This window comes from Mobula hypostoma, chromosome 11 (assembly GCF_963921235.1).
Source record: "Mobula hypostoma chromosome 11, sMobHyp1.1, whole genome shotgun sequence".
NCBI classification, from domain to species: Eukaryota; Metazoa; Chordata; class Chondrichthyes; order Myliobatiformes; family Myliobatidae; genus Mobula; species Mobula hypostoma.
The window spans coordinates 27442154-27454295 of NC_086107.1; the positions used below are offsets into that span (position 1 = coordinate 27442154).

Here is a 12142-nt window from a genome sequence, read left to right on the forward strand (position 1 = left end):
GATGAGGGCAGACGCACCAGTCCTCATTGAGGGATCAGTAATGGAAGGAGTGTACAATTTCAATTTCCTGGGTGTAAACATCTTTGAGAATCTATCCTGGGCCCAGCATATTGATGCAGTTACAAAGAAGGCACGACAACGGCTATATATCATTAGGAGTTTGAGGAGATTTGGTATGTCACCGAAGATGCTCCCAAATTTCTCCAGATGTACCGTGGAGAGCTTTCTAACTGGCTGCATCACTGTCTGGTATGCAGGGGGGGGGCACTGCAGGGGATCGAAATAAGCTGCAGAAAGTTGTGAATTCAGTCAGCTCCACCGTGGGCTGTAGTCTGCCCAGCATCCAGGTTGTATTCAAGGAACGATGCCTCAGAAAAGCGACATCCACCATTAGGAACGCCCATCACTCAGGACATGCCCTCTTCTCATTGCTACCATCTGGGAGGAGATACAGCTTCCTGTAGGCACATACTGAATGATTTAGGAGTAGCTTTTTCCCTTCTGTCATTAACTTTCTTAGTATACATCGAAATCATGAGCACTACCTCACTATTTTTTTTCTTGGCACTATTGAATTTAACTCTTTAATATATATACTTACTGTAATTTATAGTTTTTTTATTATGTATTGCAATGAACTGCTGCCGCATAACTACAAATTCTGCAACATATGCCAATGATATTAAACCTGATTCTGAAAGACTTCAAAGCTCTCCACTTCTCTCTAGAATTTGCATTCTACCAATTCCTCAGCTCCCCCTGGCCACACTCATTCTCATCTTGACCCTCATTTGATCCCTCTCACCTTTTAACAAATCTAAGGTGTAGCCATGGGCACGTGCATGGACTGTAGTATAGTTGGCTATATGGAGCAGTCAATGCTCCAAACCTGCTCTGCTTTCATTCTGCAACTCTTTCCCCAATATATCCATAAATGCATTGGTGGTGCCTCCAAATTTATCATCATGACTCACTTCCACCCTGCTCTCAAATGCATTTGAACTGTTCTTGACACTTTACTCGCATTTCTAGATCTCTATCTCCCCATCTCAGGAGCCCAGCTATCCATTAACATTTAATGTGAACCCATTTAACTGCAGCCCTGTCTCCTGTAATGATGCCATCCCTTTCTCTCAGTTTCTCCATCTTGGTTGCATCCGATTTTGAGACGAGGTATTCTACTCCAAGATATCTGAAATGTCTACCTCTTTCAGGAAACATGGTTTTCCCACTACGGTATGTGATGGAGACCTCACTTCCATCTCCTTCATTTCCCACACTGCTGCTCTCAATCACCTTGGTGGAGAGTCATAAATTCACAACCTCATGGCCTGTAGGAGGATGTGCAAGTGGCCCTGGTCACACCATAACTGTGATATTTTCAAGAAAACAGCCAAAGCTGATTGTAGTAACGAAGGAAGTGTTTCCCTCATGGTCTGTCATAAGGATTTTAAGCTATTTTAAACTAACTTTTTCTAAAGACCATGTTATGCTAAGAGTGAACTGAATGGATAGGGGAAGCAGTTTCAGAATAATATTCAAAAGGGACTCGGGTAGAATGCTTGAGAAAGAAAATACTTCAAAGCTATGGTGAAGAGCCATGATGACGGGACTAGTAGAATCTCTTTCAAAGAACAAACATGTGGATCCTATCACCAGATTCAGGAACAGTTATCACCCTTCAACCATGAGGCTCCTGAGCCAGAGTGGATAACTTCGCTCACCTCAGCACTGAACTCCATAGCCTATGAAATCACTTTCAAGGACTCTCCAACTAATGTTCTTAATATTAATTAATCAAATATTTATCTATCTTTTTATTTATTTGTTGTTTTTCAAATTGAACAGTTTGCCTTCTTATGCACATTGGTTGTTTGTCCCTCTGTGTGCGCAGTTTTTCATTAATTCTTTGGTGTTTATTGTATCTACTGTGAATTCCTGAAAAAAAGTGGACAGTATCTGGTGACATATATTTACTCTGATTAAAAAAATTACTTTAAATTTAGTTTGATCTTTGGATCATTGTGCAAATATTTATTGTAAATGTAGCACAACACAAATACAGATGTATTCTTTGGGATTTACCTTCATAAGATTGAAAAAAATGATCTAACTAGATTGTTAATAGGAATATAATCCTATGAGGTTTGTTTCATTTTTGTTTTTTCAAAGTCTTAACTTATTAAAACAAAACAAAAGTTTTACAAAAAAATCAGTATGTGTCTTATGTACTAAAGGACAGCATCAAAGTTTCAGTTGTGGTATCTATATGATCTTCCAGCCCAGCTGTGGCATTAAATAATGGTGATTAAAGGTAAACTACAAAAGGCAAACCAATTTAATAAAGCATGACAGAGTTGAATAAAAAGACTTTGTAATTCATGCTTGCTCACTTACAATGTTATAGCTTTTAGAATGAAATGCCTTCATGATTCGCATGCATTGGTTTGTACTGCATTAGTCTTCACTTAATGCCACACTTTCCTGACGTTTGCTGATTTTATCACTACTGTCTTACATTTCAGGATCATTTAATCACAGCATTAACCATAGTATAGATAGCAATTAATATACATCTTTCTTGACTAAAGATTTTGTTAATTTTGTTTCAAACTAAGGTATTTTTTCAGAATCCATTTGGGATGACATTTATTGTTAAAAGCAACACACACAAAATGTTGGACGAACTTAGCAAGTCAAGCAGCATCTGTGGAAAGGAATGAACAGGTGATGTTTCAGGCCAAGACCCTTCTTCAGGATCCTGAAGAGGCGGCCTGACCCGCTGGCCAGCATTTTGTGTGTGTTACTTTAAATACATAAGATTAACTTATATGCAAAGACTGATGGTATCTATATAAAGGGAATCTAAGTACATAAGGTGACTCTGAGAGGAAATGGTAATGTAGTGGGATGGGACGTGTGGCTGACAAAGCTGTTATACAGAATTACAAACTCAAACATATGCTTTGGGGGGGGATGGGAGACGCTAGAATAAAAAGAAGGGGGGAATGAGGATAGCTAGAAGTTGATAAGTGAAAGCTGGTGGGTTGGAAAGGGCTGGAGAGGAGGAAATCTGATAGGAGAGGAGAGTAGACTAAAGGGAAAAAGGGAAGGAGGTGGGGACCCAGGGGGAGGTGATAGGTGAGAAGAGTTAAGAGGCCAGAGTGGGGAATAGAAGAAGAGGGGAGAAGGAGAATTTTTATCAGAAGGAGAAATTGATATTCATGCCATCATGTTGGAGGCTACCCAGATGGAATATAAGGTATTGCTCCTCCACCCTGAGGGTGGCCTCATCTTGGCACAAGAGGAAGCCATGGATTGATATGTCAGAATGGAAATGGGAATTAAAATGTTTGACCGCAGCAAAGCTCTGCTTTAGGTGGATGGAGTGGAGGTGCTCAATGAAGCTGTCTCCCAATTTACGACAGCTCTCACCAATGTAGAGGAGGCTGCGTTGGGGTCACTGGACAAAGTGGACGGCCCTAGCAGATTCACAGGTGAAATGTTGTCTCACCTGGACAGACTCTTTGGGGCCCTGAATGGAGGTGAGGAAGGAGGTGAATGGGCAGGTGTAGTACTTTGGCCACTTGCAGGGATAAGTACCAGATGGGAGATTAGTGGGGAGGGATGAATAGACAAAGGAATGGACATGTCATTCATCAAATTGAACTTTTCGAGTACACTTCACTGTAGATGTCAGTAGTCAGGTTTTGACACAAAATAAAAATGACAGGTGTTTCTTTAAGGCATTGAATTTGTAAGGGGTGATCTTATTATCAAATGGTTTGGAGCATTCTAATTGGTTGCGTCAGAGGGGCCACTGCATAGGATTAGAAACAGCTGCAAAGGATTGATCTCCAAAGTGGGCTGGGACACAATAGTGCTGGGTCTTAAGAATTAACTAGTGTAATCCCCTTCTGCTAACTTGTATTCTTCATTTTCAAATACTCTATTCTCCTAACGAATGACACGTGTTACCTTGCACTTGTAGTTGTACCTCTTCTGGATGTAGAAGGCTTATCATGATGGCCTGAAGTTCCACAACAATCAACAAACAAACTTCACAATAAACAAAATTCAGCACCAAACTCTTAGTAGCCTTAAATGACACAATGGCTTCCCTAACAGATTTGAGAGCTAGCTAAACATTACCTGAATATTGTTGTCCGTCAAAATCATTAGGGTTTATAATAGTTCTGACCTTCATGAAAATTAGCCAATTAAAATTGATTTTTGAAATCCCCTAAAGTAGTAACGTGAGCTGAAGTACATCTACAGATGCAGGAGCCTCAGGTTCATAAACAGTTATTACCTCTCAGCCATCAGGTTGTTGAACCAAAGGGGATAATTTCATTCAACTTCACTTGCCCCCTTCACTGAACTGTTCCCACAGCCTATGGAGTCACCTTCAAGGACTCTTCGCCTCGTGTTCTCGATATTTATTGCTTATATATTTATTAATATTTCCTTAATTTTGTATTTCCACAGTTTGATACCTTTTGCAAACTGGTTGAATATACAGTTGTTCCGGCCTTTCATTGATTCTGTTACGGTTATTATTCCGTTATGGATTTATTGAGTATGCCTGCAAGAAATTGAACCTTATGGTTGTATATAGTGACATACATGTACTTGGATAAATAATTTACTTCAAACTTTAAACTGAACTTTTGTAAATGTTATATAAGCTACAAAAAAGAAGTTATTTTCTCCTTACCTGCCTTTTGTGTATCCTTACAATCCTCATTGAAGATAATGACTTGGCAGATTCTGAGCCAGGTTAAATCAGGTGCTTTAACCTAGCACAGGAGCAGAAAGCCAGCTTCATAGTTCAAATGTTGAGGAATTCATCAAGATTCAGCTTTACAGCTGAAGTCTACGTGAGGAGTTCAGTGGCAGAGTATTTTGAAAAACATCATCTATCACTAATTAAGATTAAAGACTTGCACAAAAGATTTCGTGTGGAGTTCATGAGTACATGAGTTTTAAATGTGTAACTGCTGGTGATTATGTAAGGAGCCAGTGAATACAAGCAAAGTCTGGGCATCTTGATGATTATGCTTCCTAATAATGGTGGTTTAAACCCTCTTAAGTTAATTATGTGCAAATCTTTTCTCCATCACATTTTAGCAATAGTCTTAATTATCAAAAAATTTTACTGCTTTACTTTGTTCATAGTTACAGAATATGGAAAACTGCTTTTCTAATCCATCAGCAACTCCATCATCCCCACTCCATTTCCCCTCAGAGTCCAAGTTTCACTGAACAAAGTTATATAGGTCATATTTTCTACATTCCCTTTCATAAGTGTAACCTCTTGTTCTTTGTGTAATTGGAATGAATTATTCCTTTCATCTTTTAGTGTCTCTAAGGTGCTAAAACATGTGGGATATTTAGATATTCAAACTTATAGAAGAGCAGATATATGATAATCATGAAGTTAATACAACGTCCATGTTGTTTGATGAACAGTTGTCTCATGCAATCTCAATAATGAATGGAATTAAAAAACGCAAACGCGAGGAAATCTGCAGATGCTGGAAATTCAAGCAATACATACAAAAAATGCTGGTGAACGCGTCCGCCAGCATTTTTAATGAATTGAATTGTCTTGTTGTATCTTAGTCATAATTAATGTCTCTTTTTGTTTAGTTTCTCCAGTGTTAAACGTGGAAGTCACATTTTGTTTCGTGAGTTCAGCTTTGTGAACGCCACCCCGTACAACAGAGCCTCATTTATACGAATGTTCTGGCAGTGCTTTCGACAAATAGGCAAGAATGGAGGTAAGATGCTCCCAGTGATCCATTGCAAATTTCCTTTTATTCACAACTTGCTTGCCTTTTACTTAAAAAAGTTGTTCACGTAGTACATTTCTCCTTTGTGGTTCCAGCTTCTTACAACTATTACTTTGGTGATAGCAGGTATATGTATTACCTACTGTATTTCTTATTTAAGCTCTGAGAACCTTTTTAAACTTCATTTTAAAGTAATTTACTATACATGATCAGAAAGTACATATAAGCTTTAAAAATATTTCTATCCTTTTGATTCATGTAGTCACAGTTATTCACAAAATTCAAAACCGATGTTCTTTAAAACGCATATGTTTCTTATTCTTCAGCAAATGCATTAGCCATGTTATTCAAGATTAAATCACATTATGATTGAGCTAAAATAGTTCAGGTTAAGTAATGATTAGTATACCAGGGAAGGTCTGCAACATTCATGTTACTTCAAACTAAGATCAAAACTAAACACATATATTGATTTTGTTATTCAATCATTTGTTTGTGTGAATCTAATGTACGTTTTGGAAATCTATATATTTCTTCAATCATCATGTTACAACACACTGAAAACGAGCAACTTCATAATTTTCCCTTTGGTATTTCTTAAGTGCTAATCATTTTGCGCTTGTTGCACTCATGTGAAAATGAATCAGCAGTAATTGAAATCAAAACACCAACTCTTCAAGGAGACCTGACAAGAATTTATTTCACTGCTGGAAGACATAAAGGTGTATTGTTGGAAATACTGGTTGGAAAAGACCTGTAAGCCTACAGATTCAACATCTGCAACTTCGACATCCATTGTAGAAGGTATAGAGGGCTTCATGAAGGTGCTTTGCAGAGGGAAGCCAGAGACCCATGACCTAGGTATCACTTCCATATGGTGCATTCCAGACAATAACAACATAATACATTTTTAAGAAAATAATAATAGTGTTTTTCTCCAAATGTTTTGCCATTTATCTTAAGGTGACATCTAATTATTTTCATCTTTTAAATTGCTTCTATTGTGGTTTCAAGAACCATTAATTAACAAACCAAAATGCTGTTCGTATTTCACTTTTTATAGGTGACTTCCCAGCAAGTTTATTGTCAAAATCTGAATTGCCAAATTTGCTTGTAGGGAAGCATCACCTAAATAAATTGCTTTACCTGACTAAATACTCACAAAGATATTTTGTATTCATTATTTGTTTAATAGATTTTCACAATAATGTTTGAATAAAATAATTCTGTTTGCTGCCAGATCATGTAGAATTTTAGAACGTGACTATGCATAAGATATGGGTCTTAATTTTTTCTTGATGAAAGTTAGGATACAGAGAGATAGGTGATGAAAAGAAAAAAACAGGGCTTGTCCTAAATACACATCTTCCTCTGTCTCAGGTCACCAACATAGGTGAAGAATGCCTGTATTCAACCACACTAAGCATGCAGTTTAAGTTGAAGATATTTATCTTCACAATTAAACCAAAGAGCATTAATTAAAGGCACATAATTAATCACGTTGAAATGTATTCCAATGTCCTCAGACATTAAATTCTTAAGAATTTAATTAATTTACATACGCTGTTTTTGATAGATATCATTGGCCACACTTCATATTGTTACATACCTTGTGACTGTCTTTTAAGGATGATGTAATGGTTTTGTGGAGGTCACATGATGTAATTTTCCCGCCAGTATGAGGTCACATGATGACCTATTCTCAACAGGTATACAGTATAAGGGAGACCCCTGGTGTGACGCAGTTAGTTTCAGTGGAGTTGTTGTTTGTTACTCGGTTATGCTGCGTATTCATCTTAAGACGCAGTTCGTTTTTAAACTGGAGTTTTACTTTCTATATTAAGGTAGAACCTCTGTGCTGGCAGTTTCGACAATATCTGCCAGGTTTTTGTTTTAGTTTTACCTTTGCAGTTCAGTATCGGAGAGTGAAGACCTTTATCAAAGTACAGGACCCGAAGGATTGAGAAAAGTTGGTGTCGTTTGGCAGTTTTCTAAAGGATCGACCTTATTGAGTCTTCGGCATCTGAGATAACTCCTGCCAAAAGAGCAAGGAAGTTCATGCAGGGTTCGCTCGCCAGGAAAAGAGCAGTTCCTTTTAAGCCGTTTATTTCCTTCGTCGTGAATCCTTTGGACAGAACCAGTAGAAATGTCGCATCTATGAAGAAATCCTTCTCCGGAGAAGTCTCTCCTTATTGACTGTGTAAATCACTTGGACTTTCAAATTTACCACTTTAAGAACTGTTTTTGAATTTACCCTTTTTAAGAGCTGTTCCAGAGTTGCCGTATAGCAGTTAATTTCCGGTTAAGTTAGTCGCTTGAATACATTAGCTATTTGTTGAGCAGAGTTTAATAAATGTTTATGTTTGTTTAATATAACCTGTCTCAATTTGATATTCATTGTTGCTGGTCACGTGACAATATTCTAGGTGGGAAAGACAGCTATTGGAAAGCTAACGATATATTGACTCACTGAACGTTTAAAAGTTGGAATAACTGTAAGACTGTTTGCAGGAACCCAAGCTATACGAAAAATTGAGGTAATTGTTGATGGAATCAACTCATTACTTCTGGTGGTCCTGAGTGAAACATCCAGGCATGAAATAGGAAATAGATTTATTTTTTCCATTCATAGTAAAACACACATGAAGAGAAATTTTACCTGTTTGGTTGCCGATTGTAAATGGAACTTCACATTTACCTTCAACGTCTTGATCGGAGCCAAATGGGCAAAGTGTTGACATATCCAGCATCAGCTCTGAAGGAACTATGTAGTTAAAAGTATGATTTACCAGGCAGTGAAATCATAGTCCTTGCCCTGGCCTAAAGTTACAGATGTGGTTGGAGCAGACAGTGGATTTTAGTGAATCTATCGTTATTGAATCATAGGCTCTAACAATATGACTTTTACTGAAGTTCGGGTACCTGACAAATTCTGAAAATGTGGCATTAAAAGTTGGAGGTGTTGTGGATAGTGTTGAGGGCTCTCAAAGGTTGCAGCGGGACATTGATAGGATGCAAAACTGGACTGAGAAGTGGCAGATGGAGTTCAACCCTGATAAGTATAAGGTGGTTCATTTTGGTAGGTCAAATATGATGACAGAATATAGTATTAATGGTAAGGCTCTTGGCAGTGTGGAGGATCAGAGGGATCTTAGGGTCTGAGTCCATAGGACACTCAAAGCTGATGCGCAGATTGACTCTGTGGTTAAGAAAGCATACGGTGCATTGGCCTTCATCAACCATGGGATTGAATTTAGGAACCGAGAGGTAATGTTGCAGCTGTATAGGACCCTGGTCAGACCCCACTTGAAGTACTGTGTTCGGTTCTGGTCACCTCACTACAAGAAGGATGTGGAAACCATAGAAAAGGTGCAGAGGAGATTTACAAGGTCATTGCCTGGATTGGGGAGCATGCCTTATGAGAATAGGTTGAGTGAACTTGGCCTTTTTTCCTTGGAGCGACAGAGGGTGAGAGGTGACCCGATAGAGGTGTATAAGATGATGACAGGTATTGATCATGTGGATAGTCAGAGGCTTTTTCCAGGGCTGAAATGACTAGCACGAGAGGGCACAGTTTTAAGGTGCTTGGAAGTAGGTACAGTGGAGATGTCAGGGGTAAGTATTTTAAGCAGAGAGTGGTGAGTATGTGGAATGGGCTGCTGGTGACGGTGGTAGAGGCAGATATGATATGGTCTTTTAAGAGACTCGTGGATAGGTACATGGAGCTTATAGAAATAGAAGGCTGTGGGTAACCCTAGATAATTACTAAGTAAGGACATGTTCGGCACAGCTTTGTGGGCTGAAGGGCCTGTATTGTGCCCTTTTCTATGTTTCGATGTTAAAATTGGAGTCATTTTCCTCTTTATTACTCCTTTAATATCATGTCGTGCTCTCTGTGCCCCCTCCCCCCTGTTATTATCCCTTTCAAAACCTCGTGTGGTTGGGGTAATTTCTGGCAGCAGCTGGCTTGTGCAGACACCTTGAAGTCGGCAAAAACACCAACACTCACCATGCCATAACCTGTTGAGTTTTGAAACTTGACAGGACTATGGAATCATAAAAAATGTATGAGAGAGGAGGCTATTATGTCCATTAGGTCTATTCTGCCATCAACGACTCAGCATTAGACCTCTATAATCACGGCTCTTCAAGTCAGAAAGCAGAATATAGTGTTGAATCATAGCAACAGCCAGGAGAAATCAAACATCAAGTAAGTTTCACTTTATTTATAATTCCTTTAAAAAGCCCTGGTGTGGCATTCTTCTTGATGCTTAGCATGTATTTTGTGAAAATAAAGAGAGCAACAATTTGATTGCCAAGTTCTAAAATGGGAGCGGTGATGTCAAACCATTGTTGTATCGGTTATTAGAAATCAAAGAACTGAATTAATCTGTCAATTAGCAGATTCCTATGAGTAGAGGAAATGTACTAAAATATGCTTCTTAACATTTCATAATTATAAAAAAGCTATATAACATGTGAGTGGAGGTAAAATTATAGATGTGTCTTGAAATTATCAAAACAAATGTCTTTACATCTCCAAGGCCATCATAATTAATTGTTAAATAGGTATAACTAATAGATAAGTATCTCTGTGACATGTAGATATACAGGTTCAGGAGATAATTGTTTCAAATCACCATTTAATGTACATTCTTAAAAACATCTGCTTACTTTCATTGGCATTCTTATGTAGATTCATATTTAGCCTACATGATGTGTTTGACTTTCAAGGCTTGCATGGTTCAGAATATGCATATGTAAAATATAAACATTTTGCAGGTTTCTTTTTTCTTTTATGACACTGCCAAACCACAAAGCTTGTGAATGATATCCAGGAATTAGAGTGAGCAAATTGACTTGGATCTGCATTATTTAGCAGTACCACGATTATTTGATAACTTTTTTGTGTTTGCAACATTACCTTGTGAGAGCATGTAATTTGAAACAGAATTTTTTCTTGAAAACCAATGCTGGATATGGTCTCCACTGAGGCCCTCCTTCCTTCCCTTCTCCTTGCACTTCTATCAGATTTTTCTGCTCTACATCTTTCCTGTTCATTTGCACTATAATGCACTACCCCAAATTAATCGTTTATAAAGAACTATATCCAGGAGTATCTCGTGATTCCCATTGCAACATGTTGGTCCATGGCCTCCTCTACTGCCATGATGAGGTCACTCTCAGACTGGAGGAGCAACACCTCATATTCTGTATCCGGTGATCCCAGTGCAGCCTCCTCTGCATTAGTGAGACCCAATGTAGATTGGGGGACCATTTTGTCAAGTGCCTTCTCTCCATCTGCAACAAGCAGGATTTCCCAATTGCCAACCATCTTAACTGCAATCCCCATTCCCATTCCAACATGTCAATCCATGGCCTCCTCGACTACCACAATGAGGCCACTCTCAAGTTGGAGGATCAACACATCATATTCCATCTGGGTAGCCTCCAACCTGATGGCATGAACATTGATTTCTCTAACTTCTGGTGATTTTTCTCCCTTCCTCTTCCCTCTTCCTCCATTCCTTATTCTGGCTCCTCTCTTCTCATCACCTACATATTCTCCCTTGCCTTTCTTCCATGGTTTACTCTCCTTTCCTATCAGATTACTTCTTCCTTAACCCTTTACCTTTTCCACCTATCACCTCCCAGCTTCCCACTGCATTGCTGATCCCCCACCCAACTGACTTCACCAATCACCATCTAGCTTCTACATCTTCGCCTTCCCTCCACCTTCTTATTCTGGCTTCTTCCTTCTCCTTTCCAGTCATGATGAAGGGTCTCAGCCTGAAATGTCAACTGTTTATTCCAATCCATTGTTTCTGCCTGACCTGCTGAGTTCCTCCAGTATTTTAGTGTGTTGCTGTTATTTTTCAGTATCTGCACATTCTTGTGCTTCTGGTTATTGCAGAAGCCTTAAAACCAAGTCAAACTCCTCTGGCTCTGAGACACCACTCCGCAGAACTCTGGAAGCTCCAAGCTAACCATCCATAGAAATTATGTAACAATAGAACAGGACTGAGTTAATCCCTCCTACTCCGAGCACATGTTCAGCAGAGCAGGCTTAATGTGCACCATCAACTGGACTGCTGAACTCCAATTTAGCAGCCTTGTTATTAAGTCTGAATTATGCAAGGTTTGGCCAATGGTAATTTAGTACCACAGGACTTAGAGTACTCATGAAATATGAACTGTGTTAATAGTTTTCATGTGATAATAGTTGTCATGCTTTTGCAAATTTGGCATTGGCTCTTAGAAGTTGGATTAATTTCTTAACTATATGTGTGTATAGGAACAAAAATGTTTCACCTTTAGATTTCTTACTGCATTGCATGTATGTGCTT

At 38.7% G+C, this 12142-nt stretch overlaps 1 protein-coding gene across 2 annotated transcripts in view; it reads left to right on the top strand.

The window, feature by feature from the left end:
- Positions 1 to 12142, top strand: part of cstpp1 (centriolar satellite-associated tubulin polyglutamylase complex regulator 1) — a 285371-nt gene that overhangs the window by 124748 nt on the left and 148481 nt on the right. For both annotated transcript variants that reach the window (XM_063061781.1, XM_063061782.1), the window contains one exon: positions 5653 to 5783. In XM_063061781.1, coding sequence (XP_062917851.1) covers positions 5653 to 5783 — 131 coding nt within the window. The remainder of the gene's footprint in view (positions 1 to 5652; positions 5784 to 12142) is intronic.